The sequence below is a fragment of the Parasteatoda tepidariorum genome, chromosome 5, assembly GCF_982258835.1.
Source record: "Parasteatoda tepidariorum strain Cologne lab strain chromosome 5, Ptep-v5.0, whole genome shotgun sequence".
Lineage (NCBI taxonomy): Eukaryota > Metazoa > Arthropoda > Arachnida > Araneae > Theridiidae > Parasteatoda > Parasteatoda tepidariorum.
Window position 1 is genome coordinate 81,678,543 of NC_141759.1, and position 27,939 is coordinate 81,706,481.

Genomic DNA, 27,939 nt, shown 5'->3' on the forward strand with positions numbered 1-27,939 from the left:
TAATAACAATAATGCTTATAATAATACTTATAATTACTATATAGGAGTTATGTTTTTCCTTGTATAAACAATAAAAGGAAATTATAATAATAAACATATAATTTCTGGTTTTCTGTATATAAACAATATAAATATAGAATTTTTTTAAGCAAACATAAATTATTATAGTAATTATTAAAAACAGCATAACAGTTTTCAAATAATTCAACTATTCTATGAATTTCAAACGTATATTTTAACAACTTTTAATAATTGCGTTAAACAAATATTATAATTATAAATAAAGTTATGCTTTTTCAAAAAAAAAATCCATATGATTTATTAAAATTTTATAAATATCCTACCTGTAATGGAAAATTCTACCCGTCTTTAATATCTGCTGAAACCAAAATTTAAACCTGCTCCAAACTCGGCGCGCACTGGTTGAGCACCACTTCTGTATTTCACTGACCGAGCGAGCAACAGGCGCCAAAAAAGACTCATTAATAACAGGTGGTTGTGGTTTCTTTATTCACTAATAGAGGGCAGCAGCATTCTTGTTAAGAATTCACTAAAATTGCAGGCAGTGGAATATGGATAGGAAGCAAAATTGTTTATTCAATGATGTTATGTAATCAGAAAGCTCATTGCGTCTGTTTTAAAATAAAAATATTGTGTTACAATTGTAGTTTATACCTAACCGAAACGAAATTATTCGCTTATTTATTTCATATAATTACTATTTTCTCCCATAAATTCAAAATTTTATGAACTGAATTTAAATTTGCTAGAAATATTTTCAAATCGTGAAGGGATTGTTACTGTTGTTAATACTCAAAATTAGCAGTATGTACAAGAGGGAGAAAAATTTCATGCAATTAATTATTTAAATTAGATTTGTATTAGTAATTTAAGTAAAAAAAAAAAAATTATTTCTGACTTGCATATTCTACAATCCTCACAAAATATTAACATGTTATAAGCCTTATGTAAAATATATAAAATATAACGTGTCGAAGTTGGCATAATAGTTGCAGTCAAAAAATCATTAATAATGGCATAACTGTACTTTTATTATTTTTTTTATTCGACTGTGGCCAGGGACCTCTACTTACATAAATATAGCAGGAAGAATTTTTTTTACATTTAAAACTGTCGCAAAGCTTCTCTGCTTAATTATTGACTTTAAAAATATTATTTAAAATAATTTTGACTACCACTTCAAAGAAATTAAATATGTAATTATAAACTATTTTAAGTTAAACTGTAAAAAAATACAAAATATTCCTGCATGACATTCGGTTGTAACATTACTACCAGTTCGAAAAATCATCCTAGAAGAAAATAAAAGATAGCCAGTATACATATAATATTCTTTACCGAAACAAAATTCATTTGACTACCACTAAATTTTAAAAAAAAAGTTTTTAGAATTATGCATAGAATTATTTGCAGTTCATTCAACGCTAAAAAATGCCAAAAACGTCTAACAAAGTAAGAAGTGAATTCATTTTTTTTAATTTATTAAATTGCTCTATCGTAATTATCACCCTGACGTACGATGCGCCGGAAAAAAAGACGAACAACACTAAATTACTTTTGATCTAACGATCAGATCTTCACGTTCTAAGACTCATTCTTAATGGTTCTAAGGGACCTCAATATACTTATTAATTAGTGCAGACGATATTAGAAGTTACGAAATCAGACATAAAATCGTACTTTCGTTTTTTTTTTTTTTTTTTCTTAAAGTCTGAATAAACTTACCCTTTTTTTTCAGGAGTTCGGATTTCAGACCCCAAAAATATCTAGCAGACCCAATCTGCTAAATATGGTCCCCGTAACTTGGTCAGGAGAGTAGTCTAAAGTTTAGACCCCTTAACGTATTTCGCCATATCTCGAGAACTTTTTTAATGAATTGAAAACTTTTTGCACATACTAGTCAAATTCCTTTAGCCAAAGATAATTCTTGGCAAAAAATAAATAAATTTTAGCATTTATTTTTTTATTATGTTATTTAATAACAGTCGAAAAATTTCGAATTACAAGATCTAAAATTTTTTACATCATTTTAAAGTATGTAATTTTGCGTGACAAAATATAAAATTTAAGCGAAATGGTTGAATAGTTCAAATCAAATCAAATTTTGAATATACTTCTTTAAAATTCTATTTGTCAGAAACTATTCAACCGATTTTGCTCAAATTTTGTATATTGCCATGTAAAATTACATACTTCAAAATGACGTAAAAAATGATGTGCTTTATAATTAAAAAAAATTTTGACTTTATTAAATGGAATAATAAAAAATCATTATTATATACTAAAATTAATTTTTCATAGAATTATCTTTGAATAAACAAATTTTATAAGTGTGTGCACATTTTTCAATTCGCTTAAAAAGTTCCCGAAATATGGCAAAATACGCAAAAAGTGAAATTAACATTTAATGTTCCAGACTTCGTACTGCTCTCCTGACCATTTTTCCCAGATGACAGACACCCCTATATTTTTGGAGTCAGAAATCCGAAGTCGTTGAGAAAAAGGTATGTTTATTTAGTATATTAGAAATCACCCCCTCTAACCATTAAGAATAATTATCATACAATCAATCAATTATACAATCATGCAATCAATCCATCCATACTTACATACAATCATCCATCCGTCCATTCATTCAATCATATAATCAATCACACAATCATACAATCATTCATGCAATTAATCATACGATCAATCATTCATACAATTAATCAATCATGAAATCATTCATACAATTAATCATACGATCAATCATTCATACAATTAATCAATCATAAAATCATTCAATCAATCATACAGTCAATCATAAAATCAATCACACAATGATACAATCAATCCATCTATCCATCCTTCCCTCCGTTCATACATGAAATATGATATCTCTGAGTGATCAATCATACAATCATTACATCCATCCATTTATTCATACAATTAATCAATCATACAATCAACCATACAATCAATCAAACACACAATCAATAATTTAATTATGCAATCAATCCATCCATATACCCATTCATTTATAAAATGAATCAACTAATCGAACAATCACTCATACAATTAATCAATCATACAACCAAATAATCAATCAATCATACAATCAATCAATCCTATAAAATAACTTATAAATTCAATGGAATTTTGTTTAATTCCAATGAATATTTATAAAGTTATAACGAAAAAATGAATATTTTATAAAAAATGTCCATTTTTTCATAAATATTTACTCTTGGCTTACGAAACTTTATGGAGTTATTAAAATAATAACTAAAGCAATCGATACAAGTTAGAAGCTTATTGTTTGATTTTCTGGAATAGGGTGCTCAAAAATAGCTGTTTTCTATCGTAATTTATTTATGGGCCTCTCAATGGTCTGAAAGCTTTAAATTTAATTGCTAAATTTGAAATATGATATGTATGAGTAATCAATCATACAATTAATGATACAATCAACTATGCAACCATGCAATCAATCATACAAACATAAAATCAATCTATCCTTTCATCAATCATACAATCAATCCTTCAAGCAAGCAATCATTCATTAATCAATCATGCAATCAATATCACAATCAATCATAAAATCAATTAATCACGCAATCAACAAATCCATCCATTCATAATTTCAATTAATCATTCAATCAATCAAACAATAATGTAATCAATCATATAATACAATCAATCACAAAATCAATCATACAATCAATCGTACAATCAAGTTAATTTTTTCGTCTTGCGTTTTTTTTCTCCTTTTTGCTATAACTTCATTCTTAAATGTTCAATGGAATTAAAGAAAATTTTTCGAGAAACTTAGGATAATATCGTAAATTTGACGAATAAAATTGTGTTTCGGCGAATTCGCGATCGCAACACTCGAATACGCCATCTGGGGAGAGACCGGTTTCATGCTTTTAGCCCTTCTCCCTTCCCTCTCCTCCTCTTTTCAGTTGTATAGGAATGTACTACGATATTTTCCCTTTTCTTAATATTTTTCCTTTTTATTTAATAAGAATATTTTTTAAAATTTCCATAATACTTTTCTTTAGAACTATGTTTAATGTAGTTTTGAGTTCCATATAGTTTTTCAAGTTAAAGGATTTCAATCTATATGAAAATCAAGAGAGAAACTAACGTACTTCCTTCCTCTATGACTTTCCACACGCTAATGGGGAAAGGATGTGAAGTGTTGCCATAGGAAAAAAGTTCTGCTCAACGCCACCTGCAGCCCATTTCGATTGCCAATTATTTTTTCCACTGGAAAGAAAAATGTGTATTCAACTCGATCCTCAAAATTATGTCAAAATGATTTTTTTTAAACAAATCAATATTTTTTATTCGATTAAAGTAATTTTTGGTAGTCGCGCTGCATAATAATTAGAATTGGGGCCAAATAATATAAGCCAGAAACAAAATACACAATCAATCATACAATCAAGTTAATTTTTCCGTCTTATGTTTTTTTTTCTCTTTTTAAATATAACTTCATTCATAAATATTCATTGGAATTAAAAAAATTTTTTAGAGAAATTTAAGATTAATATCAAAAATTTTGATTTTGAATTTAAAAAAAACAATTCGTTGAAAACTGTTCAAGATATGAATTTTTAAGCTATTTCTATTATACTGAGAAAACGTAGAAAATATTTTAAAAAAAAAAAAAAAACAATTTAATATTTTTTTAAGAATTGTATTTGGCAACTAATAATAAAAACTTTATTTGAAAATCTTAAAAATTTAAAAAGTTTCGAGCAATTTCCTAAGTAGTTTTTGCACATTTTGAAGGAAAGCACAAAATGATAAGGGATTATCCACAAATTTCATTTTGTACTAAACAAGATTTTTTATAAATGAGTCCCGCATTGTCGGGGATCACCTCCTTACTTCAATTTATGGATGGGTGGTCTAATGTAAACAATAACAAGCGTCCTTAAACCGGAAGAAATTTAGAAAATTTCCGGTGTATCCCTCCGCTTATGTTATGACTACGAGGCGATGTGTGAACAAGCCTAATATTCTATGCAGTTTTGTTATTGTAATTTGGGTTCAAATCTAAACATAATTGTACCATTCATAAGAGCTTTCAGAAATGTATATATTCTCAGCGGTCGTAAGGCCAAAAATTTTTTTGGAAAGTTAATATCTCATTGTGAATAATTCTTAAGGTTTGCCATGTTTTGTATTTTATCCCTTATTTGGCTACATTTGAATAAAATGTCGCCAAAAATATCTTTGAAAATATCTTTTTAAGTTAACCTAATTAGAAAATATTCTAATGATTTTAATATTAATATGAATATTAATATAATGCTGAAGTTTAAAGGCTGAAAGAAAGAACTCGGTACATGTGAAATACTGCAAAAGATATGATGCAATAATATGATGTCGCGTTTTTTCAATCTGTGGCGTAAAAATATATCGGAAGCAGTAACCCGGAAGTCTGGAAAGAGCAATTTTCACTAGCGCCACCACCCTTAGCTTTATACGATCATCCATCCATAGCATCATTGTGAATCTTAAACATTTCCATCGCTGCTTTGCAAACTGTAAGTCAATTCAAACTTGTGAGAATGTTGTCCCGCAGTGAACTGATCGTTTAAGACACGGTTTCCAGCAGATCACCGAAGTCAAGTATCACTGGCTGAGGTCAGTGTCCGGGTGGGTGACCACTTGGATTAGTCTGCATGAGGACCGATGTAGTGTGGCATTGATCCTCGTTAAAGTGTTCTAGTGTAAAATGTTCGACTTCGCGTGCAGGTCGACGGGCTACCGAAACGGGAGAGTCATCCTCTCTGCAGAGGATCACAATTGTGATGGCATGTCTTCGGATCATCCTCTAGGATGTTTCCCAGACCGTTGCCAATTCCCCATTGTGCAGCTCTAGTGCGACCTAAATGAACTACAAGAATAACCTGTGAGAATGTTGTCAGTTTTGCATCAACTACTGATTGATTGTTACAACGCGGTTTTGCATGTTCTGCTTTTTATTTTGAAGAATGAAGAGAGAAGCAAATCGTTTCATTTTTGGTGTTCAAGTGACGACTGTTCCGTTATAATTTTTTACTACCCAAAGGGTTAATCAGTTCTCTAGTAGTAGTAGTAGTAGTTCATTTACGTCGCTCTAGAGCTGCACAATGGGCTATTGGCGACGGTCTGGGAAACATCCCTGAGGATGATCCGAAGACATACCATCACAATTGTGATCCTTTGCAGAAGGGATGGCACCCCCGCAGTGGTAGCCCGACGACCTGCACGTGAAGTCGAGCACTTTACGGTAGAACAGTTTAACGAGGACCAATACCACACACCCTCGGTCCCTACGCAGACTGATCCAAGTGGTCACCCACCCGCACACTGACCGCAGCCAGTGATACTTGACTTCGGTAACCTGCTGGGAACCGTGTCTTAACGATCAGTCCACTGAGGGACCAAACAGTTCTCTAAATCTGATATTTGAAGCTTAACTTTATTCATCAAAAGACTAGTGTCAATGCTTCACTTTAACAGTGATAGAAGAAATTAACAGTTAGCAACTGCTAACGGTGACATTAATTTTTCACTCATATTGCCATATATTAGCAGTAACTGGTGAAATACAATATAAATTCACTTGAAAAAGCTAAACATAAGGTAGATAAGTGAACAAAAACTGATAGCCGGAAACTGTCTAATATTTTTAAAAATAAACAAATCAAATTTTATGAACTGCTCTATTGAAACTGCGCTATTTTCTAAAATCTCTTTTTATGAACATTTAATGCTTCTTTTAATTTTGCCAAGAAAAGTTTTCGTATTTTTCAGTGAAAAATTATATATAAAGCAATGCCTCTTGTTAGTAAACTAAGACTGTGCAAACTACATCATCTTCTCAAATTGCATTTCCCTTACTGTTGCATGCATTCAAAACCCTCATTGAAATTATCCACGAATGAAATAAGGACAAGAGAGATGTCGTGCAAATTTAAATATTTTCGTGGTATGCTATTTTATGGAGAAATCGGTAAATCATTTAGTTCTAAAAACGGATCGAATAATGAAGAAAAAGATTTAGATCTGCCAGGGACAAATGTAGATTATGTAAATAAAGAACTATACAGACATCCTGAGCAAGGACATAATGTACTGATAATACAGCCTCGAGTTAAGCAGGGTCCAGATGGGGAAAAAAAGTCCATTGCAGAGTTAAAATTATCTGAAGCGGTTTCGCTTGTAAAAACGTTGAAAGACTGGAAAGTTCATGAAGATGTAAGGACGCATTTCCGTATCGTAATCTGTCACGTAAACTGCAATCGCTAAGGTGCCAAACTGATTTAAACTTGCAATTTTCGAAATTAAAAAAAAAAAAAAGCTTGTATTGGTTAGATCTATTTATATCCCCCCCCCCTATATGAAGAAGTTACTGTGAAATATTTTCCTTCGTTTCTCATGGGACGATTATTTTGGTGTAGATTACGATACGGAAATCTTCCCTAATGTTAGAGTCGATTTTATATTTATGCAATGTATAGGGTGACCTGGGGTAATTCCTGATCAAAAAATGCAAACATCAATTTTGTAAGAAAACTATTCAAGATGGAATTATAATATTTGCTGGAAGTTTGAGGCTATATGAGATTAGTCCTAGGCTACCTTGTATTGTTTGAAAATCTAATTAGAATTTTAAATTTTTAGTGATCAAGAATTACCCCTTCTCTTGATCTTTTCTGGGGTAATTCCTGATCACTTCTGGGGTAATTACTGATCACCAGTTTTAATCATAAAGGGGCTATTTAAAAATAATTATACAGTGGTAATTAACAAATAAGACATCAAGATCAAACAAATAAACCTAAAATATATGTTTAAGCAGCTAACAAAACGATTTATTTAAAAAGCAAAAATAAAGGTTAACACTTTCCAAAAATCTTTGTATTGTGCCATACATTTTAGGCAAGCAGCCAACTCATTCTCATGTTCTGCTGGAATATAAGAAAGAGTTCCCACATGAGTTACTTTTGCTGGATTTTGTAACTTCATTAAGGGAGAGTGTAAAGTTAAGTAAGGTATGTCAACAGCTCTCACACTGAAATTTTCATTTTCAATCACTAAAAGAAATTTACTAATTAAGAATTTTAATTACTAGAACTAATTTTGCTTTCTAGAAGCTTAGTATCCTTTTTAGGCTTATAATTTCTCACCATATTTATATTAGTCTATTTTATAAACTTAAAAATTATTCTAACAATGTACGCACATAAAATTAAGATAGAAGCAAGGTAAGACAAATCGGAACACATTTGTCTAGCATACAGTTAAAAACAAATTTTGTGATTAAATTGGGTTAAAATATATTTTATAGTCGTTCCACTTGATAAATATGAACTGTTACTTAAGAAAAGACAATTAGCTATTTATTAGCTTATTTTGATACTATTTATGAAAAGAAATGACAATGATCAGGAATTACTCCAGTGATCAATAATTACCCCATCTGTAGGGGGCAACATTTGATATAGTTTCCTATAATCAATTATAATGTTTACAGTAGATGTGAAATAATTAAACAAGAGCTTACACTATTTTCATATCAAAGAAAGAGAAAGTAACTCAAAATATTTATTATTAAGAGAAGGAGGGAGATCTTTGCAGAAATGTGCACTTTTTGAAATCCATCTTTGAAATTTAAAATACAGAAAGCAGTTTAAAAGATGCTTATTTTGTTAGATTAAACAAAAAACTATTATTAAGTAAATGTAGTTATACCTTAGTAAAGTGTACAAGCATTCTTGTCCATGTCTCAAATTTAGGAAAAAATTATTTTTTTAAAATAAAACTTAGGTGTTCATTGTTTACCCCAGAAACAGAGTGATCGTGAATTACCCCGGGTCACCCTAATAAGCTGAGTGGCCCTAGAACAGAGAAAAATTAGAGAGTTTTATTAAACTGGAAAATTATATATCAAATTTCAGGAAATTGCATACATTTTCTACTAATTATTTAATATTTTATGCTGAACGACAGGTGTTGTTTTCATTTTAGTTTGTTATCATAGTGTTAATAGTTTAAGTTTTTATTTTATTTTGAGTTTTGACTCTTTTGGTGCCATTGCCCGGTTACCCTGTACTGATGTATTTTCAAGGTTAAGTGCCACTGCCTGATATTTTCTACCATACTATGCTGTAGTAGGACCACCTATTAATTCATAATGTTATTATATATATATATATATACACCATATATATATACCGTGACAGAAACGGAGCAACACGGCGACATTGGTGCAGAACTTTACAGAGTTCTTGCATAAAGATTTTCTTTCGAAAAGTAAAAAAAATCTACTTTTCTTTTCTATAGAAGTTTACCCATAATATTTTAATCATACATTTAGATAATCACTTTTTGACACGCTCAATTTATGCCGATAGTATTATAAGTCGATGTAATGTTTCGATTGTATTTTTAGCACATGGTTGTTAAATATCCCGATATATTTCGAACAATATGGAAAAATACGAATCATGCACTTGAATATTTACTTTTTAAGGCAATAATTCTATTGAATTTTTGACAGTTATTGCTATTAATGTCTTGTTTTTAAATTCGATAGTTTTTATTACAACAACCTAATCTCTAAAAGAAACACACGCATTTGAGAAGTCTGATTTGGGCGATTTCGTCGGCAATCTTTTTTTTCGGCAATTACTGGATCAATTTACAAAATGCGAAGAAAAAAATAATTTTTGCGCTCCCCCACCCACCCCCCCAACAAAATGTAGGAATATCACCCTTAATATTAGAATAAAATATTATTGCATGTTCAACTTTAAAAATTATAGCTTTTTTTTTGTAAACACAGCGCTTTTGTTATTTTAAATTAGTAAATTATTAAAAGTATCTTTCAGAAAGATATTAATGCTAGAGAGTTTTGTCGCAGATAGCTCGAAAAAATTATGCCACTGGGTATCTAAATAAATGCATACACTTGTCAATTTATTGCTGGAGTAAGAACCTGGCTCATACATGGTGTGTTTTGTTATCCAAATTCAATGGGTGCAAACGGGAACCAATATGGAAATATGCTCTTGTTTAATTGTCTTTTCTAATTTTTATTGTCTTATTTAAAATCTATGTTTCAAAATCTAACCTTTAGTTCTTTTCTAATTTTTTTATCTAGCATATAATTCCGGTGGCAAGTTTGAAGTCTAGTCTCCTTTTTGGAAAAGGAAATCTGGAAAAAATTAAGATGATCATAAGAAGAAATCCAGCAATTACAGCAGTTTTCATAGGTATTGATGTTTTAACTGCTGTTCAAAATGCAAAATTAGAAGACTATTTTAAAGTACAAGTATTTGACAGGTTTGTTTTATAAAGTAGCCTCTAAACGAAACTTTTTTTCCATTAAAATTGAAACTGGACATATTTACATGCCCTCTAATTACTGCAGATTTTCTACAGTTTCAGAAAATATTTTTTCTTGGTGTTAGCGGTAAGATAATGTGGTGATATAAAATAATACCGAAGAGCACCTGTTTTATTTTTAGGGAGATCTCTATTCATGTATACTTCATAAAAGCGTTCATAGATAAAATTATCTCAATAAAAAATCTTGCTCAATATAATTTTCCATCTGTTTCTTTAGAGAACTCAAAGCCTCTACTGTGCATTATTCTCATACTTTTAAGTTCTGATAAAAGTGCGAGGGAACTCTTTCTGTCTTAAAACATTTTTCTTTAAATTGTTGCGACTGCAAAAATTATTTTGTAACAGCCTCAAATTTTGGGGATATGTATTTAGATAACCTTTCAAACATTATATTCGAAATGTAAAAAATTTTGCAGAAATGTATAAAAATTTAACTTAAAATACAGCTAAGATTTCCTGTGACATATAGATTATTAGTTAGACATGAGATTTTGGACAAATCTCATGTCTAACTAATTCATCCAATTAAATTTTCATCAGCATCCAGGATATTTTGTCATCTTTACAGTTCTTTCTTTTTATATATATATTTAATTATTTTGACTTCTTTGTTATGTTTTCAATGTTGAAAAATAACCACACTAGTAAAAAGTAATTAGTGCTTCTTCAAAATGTATTAAACTTGTAAAATTTTTAATCTATGAATTGATCAAGATTGACGTAATGCGCTAGAAATTTAAACTTTTGGACCATACATAAATAATGCCACAATTTTTTTTCAATATTTTTTATCCTCTCTTTCACTTTGTCACACTTCACCATATCTCTGTTTGACCCTTGTCACTCTATATTATAAAAAGATATGTAATCACTTAAACATAACCTATGTTATATATCATATTTCATTTTTAATTTTAAACTATTTTTTTTCCTGGCATTTGTGAGCATAGCAGCAATATTGATTTAGGTGTGTATACTCATTTTATCAGGGATGAGATTTTTCCGCTTTTTAGCGGATTTCCACTTTTTTCATTTTTATCTCTTGAATTTCAGTTTTTTTTATCAAAAATTCAGATTTTTCTAAAAATTTCACTTTTTTATATAAGTATTCCGCTTTTTCAGAAAATTCACCAATTTTCAAAGAGAAACAGAAAATTCAAACTACATAGCTCAATCCTTTCTCATTTTTACTTATTATAGCTATTTTCTCCCCTTTTACTCGCAGCAGATAAGATTTTCCGAATTTTTTACCCCACCTCCAGATAAATCCTATTTTTGTAGCTCAAACGACTCTGCTTCTGACAAGCCTTTTAGAGGTCCCAAGCCTAGAATCTGCTAATATCTCGATTCTTATTCACACGATTTTAATATCAAGCATAGCTTTTCATATTTGCGTGTTGCGATTCTTATTCACGCGATTTGAATATTGTACGTTGTGATTCTTATTTACAAGATTCAAAAATCCGATATTGTGATTCATATTTACGCTTTTTTAGAAACCTATATAGCGATTCGGATTCACTCAAGTTTAAAATTAATGTCTAGATTTGCTCATGTGGTTTATAATATCAAACATTGATTTTCCTATTTATACATGATTTTAAAATAAGGAGTTGGGATTCGCATTCACGCAATTTAAAACTTATGCATCATAATTCTTATTTATGCAATCTAAAAATTACGCATCATGATTCGTATTTACGCGATCTAAAAATTATGAATCGTGATTTGTATTTACGCGTTTTAAAAATTCTATATCCCAGTTTGTATTTCCTCATTTTCAAAATCGGATATCTAGTTTTATATTGATGTGATTTCAAAATCCATAATTGTTATTCATATTTACGCAATTTTAAGATCAATTATCGCGATTCTTGTAAGAAGTAAATTTTTATTTTAATTAGTTACTATAAAGGTGACTGTTTTTCTAACGACGATTATTAGTATATGTAAGTGTTACAACATCAGAGAAACTGGAAGGGAATATATTCAAAACTTACATTCTGTGCTTGCAAAGAAGAAAAAATAGGATTTGTCACAAGATGTTTGAAAATGGACTAACGACTAAATATAGCAAACATAAAAGATATAGCAAACAAAAGCAATCACTTAAAAAGGGATTTAATTAAATTTTTTTTTAGAAAAAGGGTTAATTAACTCATCATCAAAATTTTATTTATAATTGCTGTTATTTATGCTTTAAAAGGCAAAATTCTTATCAAATAAAAGACAATTATCTAAACAGTTGCTGATTGTCATGTAATTTTTCAAACTGAAATAGCAATTTTTGTATGTTAAGGAGTTACTATATATTTCTACTTCACTGTTATTAATATGTTTCAAAGGGCTCTAGTTAGATTAGACTATAATATGAACATAATGATTCGATCCATTGTTAAAGTTTTTTTTCCAATATAATTTAAAATATAATATTACTGATATATTTGCTATACATCACATAACAGTATTTATTAAAAGAAATGAAATATTAATGTATATTCTCAGTAGTTTTAATTTGCTAAACCAGGTAGTTTTTCAAGTAATAATTGTCTCTTATGTGAACTAAGGTAAAATATATTTCCATTGTCAAAGTTTTTTTTTTCCAATATAATTTAAAAAGTAATATTACTGATATATTTGCTATAAATCACATAACAGTATTTATTAAAAGAAATGAAATATTAATGTATATTCTCAGTAGTTTTAATTTGCTAAACCAGGTAGTTTTTCAAGTAATAATTGTCTCTTATGTGAACTGAGGAAAAATATAATTTTCAGCTTTATTTTTTCAATTGGTAATTTTTATTTTCACAAAATGTTAAGTAGCAATGTAATCATTTATATAATAATAGATTAGTACACAATTGTATGTCAACACATTATTTATTACTTTAAACTGTCTGGAATTTATTATTAAAGGGTTGCGCTTGCGTAAATTTACGATCGTGGAAATTCAGCTTTTTTGCCTTTTGGCTAATCTCATCCCTGTTTTATTGAAAATATATACATTTGTAAATATTTATACACAGTGGAACCTTGATTTTATGTTAAAATTTCTTCTTCTGAAATTGAATTTGTAGAAAATTAATTCATCAGAATTACTTTATCACTATTTTGCTAATATGAATCAACACTTAAAGCTTGTTCATTATATTCAATGGAAAAAAATTGCACTAATGGAGTTTTATTTCTTGTTTATGTTTACTTGCATGTTAATGTTATTGAATTGCTTTTTAGGTATCAAATAATTCTGCAGATTTTTCATGAACATGCTCATACCAAGGAAGCTAAGTTACAACTTGCTTTAGCAGAAATACCATATTTAAGGTGAGAGATTAAGTCAAGTATCAACTAAGGAGTATGTTATAGTGTGGGAAAAGGCTTCATGAAAAGTTCTATTTTGCTTGCATTAGTAATTTAAAGTTCAAAGTATTAAAAAAAGGGAGTTCAGTTAAATCATAAAGTTTTAAATGCTAAAATTTTCTTTGCAAAATATCAAAATGCAAATAAATGATGAAAGGATTATTTTCCTGATGTGTAATCCAGAGTAATCTTGCAATAATTTGTATGCATTTTGATATTTCGCATTTTGATGGTATTCACTTAATTTACCTGAACTCTTTTTTTTTTTTTTTTTTTTTTAAAGTTAATGTAGGAAAAACAAAATTTGCCATGAAGCATTTCTACTATTCTTCTTCTTTCAGAGGGAATACTATACTGCTGTAGAAATTTTTAATGTCAAATTCTGTTTTACCTCTATCAGTATTCTAAAATTAAATGTTTATAGAAAAAGGAACAACTCGAATTTTATTCTTTTGCCCAAGAGAGGGCGCTCTGAACTTTAATGTTTACTTCAGATTGTAAGAAGGTTTCAACTGGAACAAATGTAAGTGTTTGCTCTGATTGTTATTTTCCGTTAGTTTACATGTGTTAAATGTCGTCCTTGTCAAATAAAATGTGAAGTCCTAAAATGACTTATCTAAATTATTACTAGTAAAGAGCAACTATCTCCAAAATTCATTAGAAAAGAACCAGGGTAAACAGTAAACCATGGAGTTTCCAATGTTGAAATAATGTTATCAAAATGCAAACAAATTATTGCAGGACAAGTTTTTTACTTCTTAACCCTATGTTATCCTGTCATAATTTCTAAGCATCATGATTTTTTGAAAGTCTTTTTTTAATCAGTTGAATCTTTCTTGTTTACTTTAACTTATTTTTTCTATACTTTAAATTTTCAATTACTTTTGTAGGTGAAAGAAATTTTGCATTTCGAGATTTCTTGGCTGCATACCATCCTCTTAACTATATACCGTATTCTCCGAATATAAGCCATGAATTTTTAGCAAATTTCCAAAAGTTTAAGTTGGGGATCAGCTTATAATCGGATGCACTAACTTTGAAAAATTCCTGATGGACATCAATATTTCTTCTTCTGCCAAGCTTTAACGATAATCAGTAAACATGATGAAAGGTTCATACAAGACATAAAAGTTGAAAACAGAATGCCTAAATATAAAAATTGAAAAAGGAACACATAAATAGAACAATTTAAATGGAATACTTGTATTCTTTAATCTTCTTATTAGAAAATTGGAGGATCCATGCTTCTTTTACCCACAGTGCAGCCCTTTCTAGATCTACCATTATTAACCCCTTCCTTCTCGCTCCCGTGAAAATGATGGGTGAGGTTTCACCCTCTATTTCTCGCTCCCATGAAATTTCGGGCAGGAGTGTTCAGTAGTAACACGCCAATAAGAATAAAACTAATTCATTTCTTTTGCCTGGAAAACATTTTATTTCTCATTTTACACACCAGATGGCAGTAGCAGGATATTTTTAAGGTAATTGTAGATAATTAGTTTATTTTAAACTAGATGTCAGCACTAATCAAATATATGTATTTGTGATTGGATAAAAAAATAAGCACTTTTATGAACGTTTTCTTGAAAATCAACCGATCGTTAAGGGGTTAAAAGAGAGGGAGCACATTTTTATTTCCAAGCACAGCATTCCTTATTTTTCGTATGTCGTCTAATATACAATTTTTAAATTTGGTTGAATTTCCAAATAGATAGCCTACTCTATGGCTTATACATGAATAAGCTTATATTTGGAAATATATGGTATCCATTATTTTCTTATCTTATTTGCTATGTTCAATTTCAGGATAAAGCTTGCTATCCATGAACATACACGATTTTCAACTGTGTTCTTTGGAATGAATCATGTAGGAGGGGAAGGCGAGACATTTATGGAAATGCGTAGACGCCTTTTGAATGTAAGTTATTTTATTGCTATAAAAAAAAATTTTTTTTTTAAGTTTTCTGTTTTTATTTCAAAAATTCTTATTTAAAAAATTTTTTTGACTGCAGTGTTCTCCATAAGCATTTTTTTAAGGCAGTCCACCCTGCTTTCCCTTTGATCCCAATAAATGCACCCTCTTTTTGCCCTTTTTGTAAAAAAATGCCGCCATCCCTCAAAAGCACTTAATTCACCATTTATTATACATTGATAAAATTATATGTGTTTGTGGGTTTAATTCAGATTAGTATTACAAATATTTACTTTGTTAGGATTATTCTCAACTGGTGAAACCTATGAAAAAAGTGTCTTTTTTCGGGGAGATATTAATAAATTTTTTAAGTAATTTTAAATTTTAAAACTATTTTTAAACAAATACCTTTTTTTTTGTAAAAGAAAAAAATGCTCCTTTAAATGTTCATTCTCTCATAGTTTTCAGTGTAAAATATGGAAAAAAAGACTTTCACATTCTTTACCAATAAATCATTTTTTGTTTTACTTTTTTGGAGAAAAAAAAATGAAGATATTGATTTTAGCATGCCTTTAATTATTTTATTATTATTTTAACTAAAAAAATTTCTCTTGTTTTACTGAGAAAAAAATACTTTTTGAAATTTACAGATAATATAGTATAAGAGGGTAATTTAAAAACTTTAAGAAAAAGCTTCAGTTATTGCATAATATTAGGCATTTTCATAAATTTTTACTGTGTTACGTGAGTGCCCTTTCAAAACTCCAACTGCCCTTTTCAGAGAGGAAGTGCCCTGCCCTTTTTTGTTCTTAAAGAGAACTCTGATTCGGGCTTTATGAGTAATAGCAATGAGAAAAAAACTGTTTGACCCTGCAAAATTATGTAATCAGTTGATAAATATTGTTTAATGCTTAAAAATAATCATTTTTATAATAAAAGTAATTATTAATAATAAACATGTTCACTAAATGTTGTCTTTAAAATGTATAACGATGAAAAGTTACATAAATATTTTATCTATCTAGGAGCGAGAATTAAAATTGAAAAAAGCTCTTGAAAAAATTAAAAATCAAAGAGAGTTCATAAGGAAAAGTGAAAGTAGGAATGCCCTGCCGATTGCTGCTGTAGTTGGTTATACAAACTGTGGTAATTACTTTGATGTATCATTAATATCACTATACTTGCATAGTATTATTTTTTATTGAGAAAATGTAAGTTTAAGTATATTCTTATTCGTATGACACATATTTTCTTAATGTTTATAGGTAAAACAACATTGATTAAGTCATTGACCAATGACACTCGTTTACAACCTGAAGATAAACTATTTGCTACACTCGATGTAACACTTCATCCAGGTCTACTGCCGTCCAATCAAAAAATTCTTTTTATTGATACTGTTGGATTTATTTCTAATGTCCCTACAACTTTGATACAATCTTTTAGATCTACATTGGAAGAAATAGCATTAGCGGTATGTATTTTACACTTTTCAAGTTCATAGGAATCTTTGATTATTGTATGAATAAAGGGACGGAATATTTAGCATGTTCTGGTGCATCTTTATTTGCTAGAAACGTTCTAAGAGAAAAGGAAAATTTTATATAATTGAATTTTAGAATTATTAACGAATTGGAAAATAATAAATTTGATTATTTTAATTTTGACTATGTAAGGCAGGGGTGTCAAACTCAAAAGCTAACTTGGGCCAAATAAACAATGCTTAACTTTAGGTGGGCCGCAGGAAGAAAAAAAATATCAATCTTCATAGAAACAAATATTTTTATTTTGAATAGCACATTGTAGTAAACATATATTAAGTTAAATTATTGTTTGATACTTGACATCTCTTCTCTGCTACTATCTTTCCTATTTCGGGAGAAATTTTTTTGGCTGAGACTACTTTCAAAATTGACCCAACATGAGCGTTATTAATACGGTTTCGGACAGGAAATTTATTTCCATTCATAACAGAAAATAATTGCTTGCACTGATAAGTACTTCCAAACATGGAAATAATTTCATATGCGAATTTTCGAGTATTTTCAAACCTTGCCGGTAAATATTTGTAAAATTCAGACATAACCACTTCAATGAATTTTGCCTTCAAATTTGAGTCGCACTGAATCTCAATCACTTCCATTTGCATACTACTGGAGTCTATATTTATTGAGAATAGGGATGAAAGCAAACAAAATTTGTTTTCCGAGGAATTTAAATCTTTAAACCTTGTTTCAAATTCCGTTCTAAGATTTGAAGTTTTTTCTGCGTATTTTTGATACGATGCAGTATCCCTAGAATGGCAGGTGCCGCAAGCCAATTAGAATTTTGCATTTTCGCACGTACAATTTAAAATGATCCGTATAGTTTATAAATAAAGTATATTATAATTTCATATGCTAGTTTCCTTTCTAATTTATTTTTACTTTGCATCGGATATATTGACTGGGCCACAAAAATGTTCATCTCGGGCCGCGAGTTTGACACCCCTGATGTAAGGTATAAAAAGTTCACAATTTAACACTTTTGCTGCTGAACTGCGACCAGTGTGAGATGATGCTTCACTGCCTAACATGAGCAGCATGTGATCAAAATATTCTGTCTGGAAAATTCTAAATATTACTCAGTATTATATACATACTTATATTTTTTTTACAACTTTTCAATCATATAAGTGTGATCCATGGTGGCTCAGAGGATAGAGCGTTCTCCCAATGAGGTGACCCAAGTTTGAATCCCAGCAGCAGCTGGTTGATACGAATACTACTTCTGGTTTGCATCAACCACAGTGCTGACATAAAATATCTTCAGTGGTAGACAGATCATGGGTTAGAATCTCCTTGCCGTTGGGCTAACCATAGGAGGTTTTCATTGTTTTCCTCTTCATGTAATGCAAATGAAGGTTAGTTCCATTGAGAAGTCCTCCACGGAGGTTAGTTTGTCCCAATGCTTGATCAAGGTGTTCCCTTGTCTTCTGGTTCAACGCTGGTTATAAAATTTAAAAAAAAAAAATCATATTGTAAAATATGATTTTTTTTTTTTAATCATAATTGTAAGAAAGTAAGTGGCTTAGTGGAAAATCATCTCATGATGTCCATTCTGTTAATGGAATAAAAGTGAAATTTTTTCACTAAAAAATTTAACAGATTAATTCAGATTTCCTGATCTGTATTATTATTAGAATGTAGAAAACCTAACAATTTTTTAAAAAAAGAAATTTTTTTTAAATTTTACCTTAAAAACTACGACAAATCTTTGGAGGGGTTTTCTTCTTAATATTTTATACATTGTGCAAAATTTAATAAAAATGTTTAACTAGTGTATTACAAAAAATAAGTGTGGAGTTTGCCTCAACATTATTAAAAGTAAAAGGAAGAAATAATAACCACTTATCATTTTAATTTATTATAATCTGTAACATATTTTGTGTTTTCAAAGTATAGTGCATGGCATATAATTTAAAGTTTTAATTTATGTGTTGTATTATGTGACTTGTTAAGCCTTAATATAAAGTTTCTTAATATTTTGCTTTCTAAGATAACTGTTAATTTTGAACTGCATTGCTGTCAATTATGCATGTTAATTTTTTTTTTTTTTTACAGGATATTGTCATTCATGTCAGAGATATTAGCCATCCTGATACAGAGGCTCAGAAAGAAACAGTTCTAAAAACTTTAGAAGAGTTAAATTTGCCAGAAAAATTGATGAATTCAATTATAGAAGTTAGAAATAAAATTGATTTAATAGATGAGTAAGCGGAAAATTTTATTCAACTAGTTTTATTTTCATCTATTAGAATTAATAATGTGTAATTTTTTATATTGAAGATAGTTTTTTAACATATACTACATGCAATATATCTTAAAAAAACTATAGTGCATGTTGTGAAAAGCAAGGGAAAATGGCTAAATCATCCTTCAAATTACAGAACATTTTTTATGATTATTTAATGTACTATTTTAATCACATTGTTTTGTTTTTTTAAATTAAAGTTAAGTTTTTTTTTAAATTTTTAATAATTTAGGTCTTTTTAAAGACCCTGGAAAATACCTTTTTAAATATTTTAAGCTATTAATAATGGTACTATAATTTGAAAAACTCTATATAGTTGATTAAACTATATTATTGAGTTATTTCCATGTTTCATTAAAGAAGGTATTACTGCATATTAATATTTGTAACATTAGCTTACTTTTTAATTGTTAATTTAGATTGCAGTAAAATACTATTTAAAAAAATATGAATTATTTATTTTTTTAGCCCCAATTTACATCAGGATTCTGATGCACTATATATTTCTGCAACTGATGGAACAGGACTGCCAAAACTTTTAGAATCCCTAGAACAAAACTTGTTTGAAAATACAGAATTTGATGTTCAACTATTGAGAGTGCGTAATGGTGGTAAAGAGTATAGGTAATATATTTCTCATTTAATCATTATATTGTGTAATTAATTTAATTTAAAACGCATTAAGTGGATTTAAGTTTCTAAAGATTTAAATTATCTTATGTTACTAATCAAGCTAAAATTCTTGAAGTTATCTGTGTGAATTAAATTGTTTATATGTTAATGTACTACCAACACAAAGACAGGGCCCAAAGTTATCCTTAAAAAAAGAAAGTGCCCTTAAATGTCCTTAATTATTAAAAATTTCAATAAATGTCCTGAAATTTTCGGGATTTTTTTTCCAAATTTTTGTTGAAGTTAACAGGAAGAAAAAATATTATTTATCTAAAAAAGGATTTCTAATTCAAAAACTATGTTATATGCTAGGGGTGCATAACCTTTCTTTTGAGTGAAGGGCCACTTGCACAGCAGGTAGATTAATGAAGGGCTGCACTCATATTTAGTCATGTTAGCATCAAATATGATAATTTTTATACAGACATTAGCGTTCTAAGCACTAAATATTTTATCAGTAAACTTACTAACATATTTTCAAAATATTAAATACTTTTAATTATTTGAAATTATTTAAAACTAAAAAAACTGATTTTAAAAATAAAATTTTTTCCATTTTTTACAATAATTAATTTATCAAACATATATATATATATATATAAATATTGAGAGGGTGGTATAAATTCTAACCAAAAAGAAGGTTGCAGAATGAAAGTGCAAAAAATGTGTGCATTTTATAGAGTAATATAAATTTGAATTAAATATTTTAATTAAAAAATGTATAGTGTTAATGAAAATTTGTAATGTTAAAAGAAATATTTTTATTGCGTTCAGAAGTTCCCCCAGGCCGCACATCAACAGTCTGCGGGCCGCAGGTTGTGCACCCTTATTGTATGCCATGAAAAAAAGTAAATAACAAAATGAACAACATAGCTCATCAAGTACGATATTAATCCACTTCCAGTATTAGAGACAATTACCCTTGATTTGATGGCATAAAAACATTCGATGTTGGAGAAATATATAATAAGTTCTTATTATAAGTTAATTCTTCTCTCTACTTCCTTCTCATCACAATATCATACTCTACTGTTTTTCACTAGAGAATCCTCGTATTTTGCTACTACTTTTCCATATTTAGTCAACTTTTTTTTTGTATTAAAAAAATTGCATAACTTTTACAAAAAAACTAAGATTTTTTTTTAAAAAATGTTTCTTTTTTCACTTAAGTGCAAGAACTACTAAAACTATTACCAATTGTATATCTGTGAATCCATGCTGGGATTACAAATTGCTCCCATTAAAGAATCAGCATCCTTAAGTTGTCTTTAATTTTAGAGGCAATTTTGTCCTAAATTTTATATTTTGGACTTCCAGCACTGCAAAGAGGGCCCAATCTCTTCTCAGTATTGAGTTACTTTTGCTTTATTTTGTAAATAATTCCTCTAGAAAAAGGTTCATAACCTTTAAAAGCATTGTGAAAATTAAGGAAGAGGATACTCCTGAACTTTTGCCTCCCCCCTCCCTTTTTTTTTTCTTCAATTGGAAATAATTTTTATAATAGCAAATATAAAAATTTAAATAAAATATGTTTAATTTTTAACTGATTTTTTTTATTATTAATTTATAGTTGGCTGTTAAGAGAAGCAGCAATAAGAGATGCAATGGCAGATACTGATGATGCCAATTACCTTATATTAGAAGTCATAATCTCATCATCAAATTTATCCAAATTCAAACACGAGTTTGGAGATTTAACAATACAAATTGAAGACTTGAAATGCAATAAATAAAAGTTTCTTTTCATTTTTCTGATTAGTATTCTTTATATACTTGATAAGACTGATATTTATTCAGATTGATGCATATAGGATGATTCATAACAAGAGGAACTGACAAGAGCTTCTAACTTCTAAAGCAGGTAGCGAACTATGATCAAAAATGTCATTTTACGCCACAATAGGTACCTCCCAGAGTTGGCCAAAAATGTAATCGATTACATTTTTTGATTACAGTAATCAATTACTTGTAATCATGATTACAATTTTCAAAAATTTTGATTACAGCTGTAATCATGATTACAATATTGATTACAGTAATCAATTACTTGTAATCGTGATTACAAAGTTTGATTACAGCTGTAATCATGATTACATAGTCGATTACAGTAATCAATTACTTGTAATCATGATTACAATTTTCAAAAAATTTTGATTACAGCTGTAATCATGATTACAATTTTGATTACAGTAATCAATTACTTGTAATCATGATTACAAGTAATTGCGATTACAAGTAATCACAACAAAAACGATTACAAGTAATTATGATTACAAGTAATCAAAATATATGATTACATGTAATTTGATTACATGTAATTATGATTACATGTAATCTAATTACACGATTACAAGACTATTGTATTCTTATAAATGATTATATTTTACAGTAGATAGTAGAATGTATTTTATTATGATACATTTTGCACGTATTAACATGTACTGCATTTTGTACGTATTTGTATACGTACAAATGAATGTAATTAAAATGTATGAACATATGATTTTATCTAGTGCATATGTTCAGACATTTTAGTTTCGCACACATGTACATACACTTATATTGTAGGTATAAAATATACGTACGTATGTATATAGATAATAATTACGTATGTATGTGCAAACAATGTAGACATGTACATTTATACACAATGAATATATGCATTTTATGCAAATATTTGTGTATGTAAAATGTATATCTATGTTCATGTACGCATGTATATACAAGTACTTGTGTTTGTACGAACATACATACATTGTCTGTACAATGTATGTCCCACGCATGTATGTGCAATTTATTTATGAACAGTACAATATATGTATGCATGTACAATATAGGTATATCTGTAGGATGTACAATATATGTATGTAAACATGTACATGATATGCATGTCCAGTGTATTTATGTACATGTACATAATATGTTCATGCTCAATGTAAGTATCCAAATATGCATAATACATTTGTGTACGATTGTACGTACATTGGGCGTATTTATATTTCACATATATTCATACATGCATTCGACATGCATAACGTACGTACATACACACATTTGAGATGCATATATTGTACAGATGTATATACATATAGCGTACAGATGTATATACATATAGCGTACAGATGTATATTCATATAATGTACATATGATGAAATGAACATATAATGTTCATATAATGTACATATGTGTGTACATGTACAGTACATATGTGCATAAATATATTGGGCATAATTCTTTCGTACAAATTTTACATGTGTACATGCATGCTATCCCTATCTATGCATATGGTGCAATGTATATATGTCCAATGAATGTATCCACACATGTACAATACACGTATGTTCGATGTATGCATATCCATATGTACTATATATGCACGTACAATACATGAATGTATGTACATACATTGTACATGCGTACATACATTACACGTATACATATGTACATTACATTTATGTCTAAATATGTGTACAATGCAATAAATAAAATGCATGTAAGATAACTTTTAATGACTCAAGCAAGTTAAATGACAAAATCAAACGATATTTAAATTTAGTTTTCAGCTTTAATTGTTCTATATCATTTTGAAATTCTCTGAATAAAAAATTATTTTCAGGTACTTTCATGAAATGTTTGACAATATAGATTTATTTTTTTTATAACATAATGCATGATTCATAGAAATTTTTTAAATGGTAAGAAAAACGGTAAATTTTATGTGTGGAATTAATATTTAGAAATTCCAAATAAAATTATCGTTTGCTTTCTAAAAAATATGAGGTCGAGTTTCATATGCCTTAGAATAAATTTTAAAACAAATTTTAATAACTTTACTCATATAAATTTTTTTAATGTATGCACAATGTATGTGTATATTGTAATTACATATATTTAAATGTACGCATGCATTTGTACATTACTTGTAATTATGTACATGTATACGTTGTATGCACATGCATACATTGTGCATATAACTATTTTTTTGTACATCCATGCATTACATGCGCATGAGTATTAACAAAGTATGTAGTTATACAAGTACATACGTAAGTTGTACATAAGTACATACTTTGCGTAAACATATATCGATGTACATATAAATATGCATGTATACATGTACGCATTTTATTTACGCAACTATGTGCATATATTGTACCTTTAAATAACATTCTTGCATATTGTTCGCAAATACGTACAATTTTATATACAAACGTACATTGCATATACGTGCTATTATCGTAAATTTGTACAATATATGCACTTAAGTACATAAAAGCATGCAAACGCATAAACAATAATTTATTTTCATATATGTTCATACATACATTGTCTATGTATATAAAGATACAAAACATTGTCTTTTTGTACAAACTAACATACATGCGTACATGTATCATAAATTCATAATTATATGTACTAAGCATATGCGCATTGCATTAAGTATATTACAATATAATTATGAATATTGTACGTACAAACAACGTTTGTGCATACATTGTATGTATAGGAATCGCAAATTGTACGTTTATGCGTGCGTACATTCTATGTACATAAAAATATGTAAACACAGGAATACTTACATAAAAAACTTGACTATATATACAATCATAATAACTTGTAATCGTATAGTTTGATTACAAGTAATCACAATTACATGTAATCAAATTACATGTAATCAAGATTACATGTAATCATATATTTTGATTACTTGTAATCATAATTACTTGTAATCGTTTTTGTTGTGATTACTTGTAATCGCAATTACTTGTAATCGTGATTACAAGTAATTGACTACTGTAATCAAAATTGTAATCATGATTACAGCTGTAATCAAAATTTTTTGAAAATTGTAATCACGATTACAAGTAATTGATTACTTGTAATCGTGATTACAAGTAATTGATTACATAGCTGTAATTATCTGTAATCAATTACAGTTGTAATCGATTACTGTAATCAACGGCCAACTCTCCTCCCTTATATAATTTTACTGTTTATGTCCCTTTGAACCACTACTTTTTAGTTAAATTATATTAAATTTATATTTCATAATGACTGTCGAAAAATGCACTTAAATTATCCCAGCTGTAAATAATAAGAACGAAATTCTGGAATCTATATATATATTTCTCTTACATGGCGACAAAAAAAAGCCTCATTACAACTCCCCGAATGGCAACGCTAGAAAATCGACCAATGGTTGCTGCTAAAAATGTCACATGTCAAATCTAGCTGAGATGGCTCAACATATAGCGCTTTTAAAAACGGAAACTGAAATAACCAGAGAGAGCATAAGCTAGGCAGAAGTGAGTAGTCTTTGTTGATAGATCTCTATTTTAGAATTTTGTGGAAAGCGCTTTTTTTCACAAATTTATGTATTACGAATTTATTTGACGATTTTTTATTTATGTTACGAATTTATTTGTTTTACTAGAATTTATTTGTTTATGCTGGTTTTTCCATTGCAATTCACTTAGTTCAATTTTTAATGGACTTAATTATAACCAAAATTTTAACCTTTTTAAAGAGATATCAGTTTTAGAAATTTTATCTTAAGATTTTATACTATAGCACATTTCTAATAGGTTTAACGAATTACATGTCATTTATTTTAATTCAAATTTATTTTAATGACTTAGTATTTACTAAAAAGATGTAATTTCTTTTTTAAAAAAAAGTTGTTATATGGATTTGAATGATTGTTTTGAATTCTTAGAATTTTGTGCATTTGCAATGCACCTAAGTTAGTAGCGAGCGAAGCAAACCATATAAGATTGCGCAGCCCACTAGTATCTTTTAATTATGCTTGCATTGAGTTACAACTAGGACTGGGCTATAAATCGATGTATCGAGACATATCGATTTAACGCATATATCGGCACGATGATACAGCTACTTTCATTCAAGGCGATGCATCAGAAATCTGATTTAAGCCGTCGAGTAAAGACAACGAGCGCAAAACGATATAGCGATATAAGACACGCAAGGATATAAGAAAACGATATAGCGATATAAGACTCTTCTCTTACGTTCCGATGTCGTCGACTCGCGCTGTGGAAGATGATGTTCGTTTCGTTATGTTGAAATGGCCTTGATTGGTGAGCTGTAGAATCAGAATCAGAGTTTTGGGAACACATATCGTTATATCGCATGTTCCTTTTCGCACCTCTTAGCTTTTTTTTTCTTTGTCGCGACTTTTCTTGTAGATTATTTTCACTGGGACTAACTTCGTGATCGCCGATGTTACCTTGTTCTGAAGACAATCTATTATTGAAAAGAATATATAAAGAAGAGTTTCTTCATTAATTAGATAAGTTTTTTTTTAAAAAAACTTCTTTTTATTTTTAAATGTGAAAATTATCGGCAATCTAATTTAGGCGCCCATAAAGAATTGAATTTGTTAGGTTATTTTTTTACTTTCTTTTAATTTATTAAAAACTTTTTGGATGAAACTTCCAATAATTTAATGAATTTTTATTACTGATTTAAAATTTATAAATCTTGTTGTTTTTATTTTAAGAAATAAAGTTAAAACAAAATTTATTTTTGTCATTTGGATTTGGACATAAGTCAATCATTTTTTTTAAATCATTTAGCACTTCGTTTTATTATAGAGTATAATAATTTCTTTTAAAAAATATTCTTTTTGTATTATTTGTTAATTAGCTAAATATATCATCGAATATCAAAATTTTTTTATTTTTAAGAAATTAAATCTTACTTTGTTTTTCGTTCATAATTCGGTCATTATTTAATTTAATTTAATTATTTATCTGAAATGATAAGGTCCTGCAGTGGACTGATCGTTAAGACACGGTTCCCTGCAGATCACCGAAGTCAAGCATCACTGGCTGCGGTCAGTGTGCGGGTGAGTGACCACTTGGATCAGTCTGCGTAGGGAGCGAGGGTGTGCGGTATAACTCGTTAAACTGTTCTACCGTAAAGTGCTCGACTTTGCATGCAGGTTGTCGAGCTATCGAAGCGGGGGTGCCATCCCATCTGCAGAGGATCAAAATTGTGATGGCATGTCTTCGGATCATCCTCAGGGATGTTTCCCAGACCGTCGCCAATAGCCCATTGTGCAGCTCTAGTGTGACGTAAATGAACTATAATAGAACTATAATAACTGAAATGATAATAATAAAAAATAGTGTTTTAAAAGCGTTTTTTTTTTTCTAAAATTTATTTAGCACTTTGTTTTAAACATACAAATAATTTTTAACGTTTCATTTTGAAATTGAACATTACGATCGAATTTAATAATTATGTAATTATTTATGCATAATAGTACAAGAAAATATTAATTTGTAAAAAACGCTTTAGAAAAAGTTTTTAACACTTTGTTTTACGCATATTATGAATTTCTAAACAAACATTTCAATAAATATTTTAAGTAAGATTTGTACATTGTAGTCAATTTGTTTAATATCTTTCTTAAGCAAAACATATATATCTTAAAATTTATAGTTTGATTTAAATCAATCTGAGTATGAAGTTTTGATAGAAATCTGACTTTCTGTGCCTTACAAGTAAATGAAATTCAAAAATACTATATCGCGATACATCGCTATATCGCGATGCAAAACTGACGATGCATTGCGATATATAATTTCTAATTTCGCCCAGTCCTAGTTACAACTATTCTATGCATGTACTGCAGCTGATGCATTTATGCTGATTCTATGCACAGCATATTCTCAACAAGTTTAAGATTTCCTTGAAATAAACTATTAAGTTAAATTACACCTGGTATAAGTTTTAACTCGCTTTGGAAAGGCCGA

General features: G+C 28.9%; 2 protein-coding genes across 6 annotated transcripts in view; one reads left to right on the top strand and one right to left on the bottom strand.

Annotated features, from left to right (window-relative positions):
- Nucleotides 1-467, bottom strand: part of LOC139426428 (thyrostimulin alpha-2 subunit) — a 75,557-nt gene extending 75,090 nt beyond the window's left edge. The window contains exon 1 of the mRNA XM_071185292.2: nucleotides 345-467. The gene's annotated coding sequence lies outside the window, so the exon portion shown is untranslated. The remainder of the gene's footprint in view (nucleotides 1-344) is intronic.
- A 6,160-nt stretch (nucleotides 468-6,627) lies between these two features.
- Nucleotides 6,628-21,908, top strand: LOC107447709 (putative GTP-binding protein 6). 5 transcript variants are annotated; one of them, XM_016062702.4, is made up of 9 exons: nucleotides 6,628-7,263; nucleotides 10,172-10,353; nucleotides 13,657-13,746; nucleotides 15,589-15,700; nucleotides 16,720-16,840; nucleotides 16,960-17,168; nucleotides 19,297-19,445; nucleotides 19,955-20,110; nucleotides 21,729-21,908. In XM_016062702.4, exons 1-9 carry the CDS (start codon nucleotides 6,841-6,843, stop codon nucleotides 21,889-21,891), a joined length of 1,605 nt encoding a protein of 534 aa, XP_015918188.2. In that variant the 5' UTR covers nucleotides 6,628-6,840; the 3' UTR covers nucleotides 21,892-21,908. The 5 variants fall into 5 exon arrangements, with proteins under 5 accessions (XP_015918188.2, XP_087020524.1, XP_015918190.2 ...); XM_087164398.1 differs by lacking the exon at nucleotides 21,729-21,908 and adding an exon at nucleotides 20,933-21,247 and having other exon boundaries at nucleotides 6,674-7,263; XM_016062704.4 differs by having other exon boundaries at nucleotides 6,675-7,018.
- The last annotated feature ends 6,031 nt before the right edge of the window (nucleotides 21,909-27,939 follow it).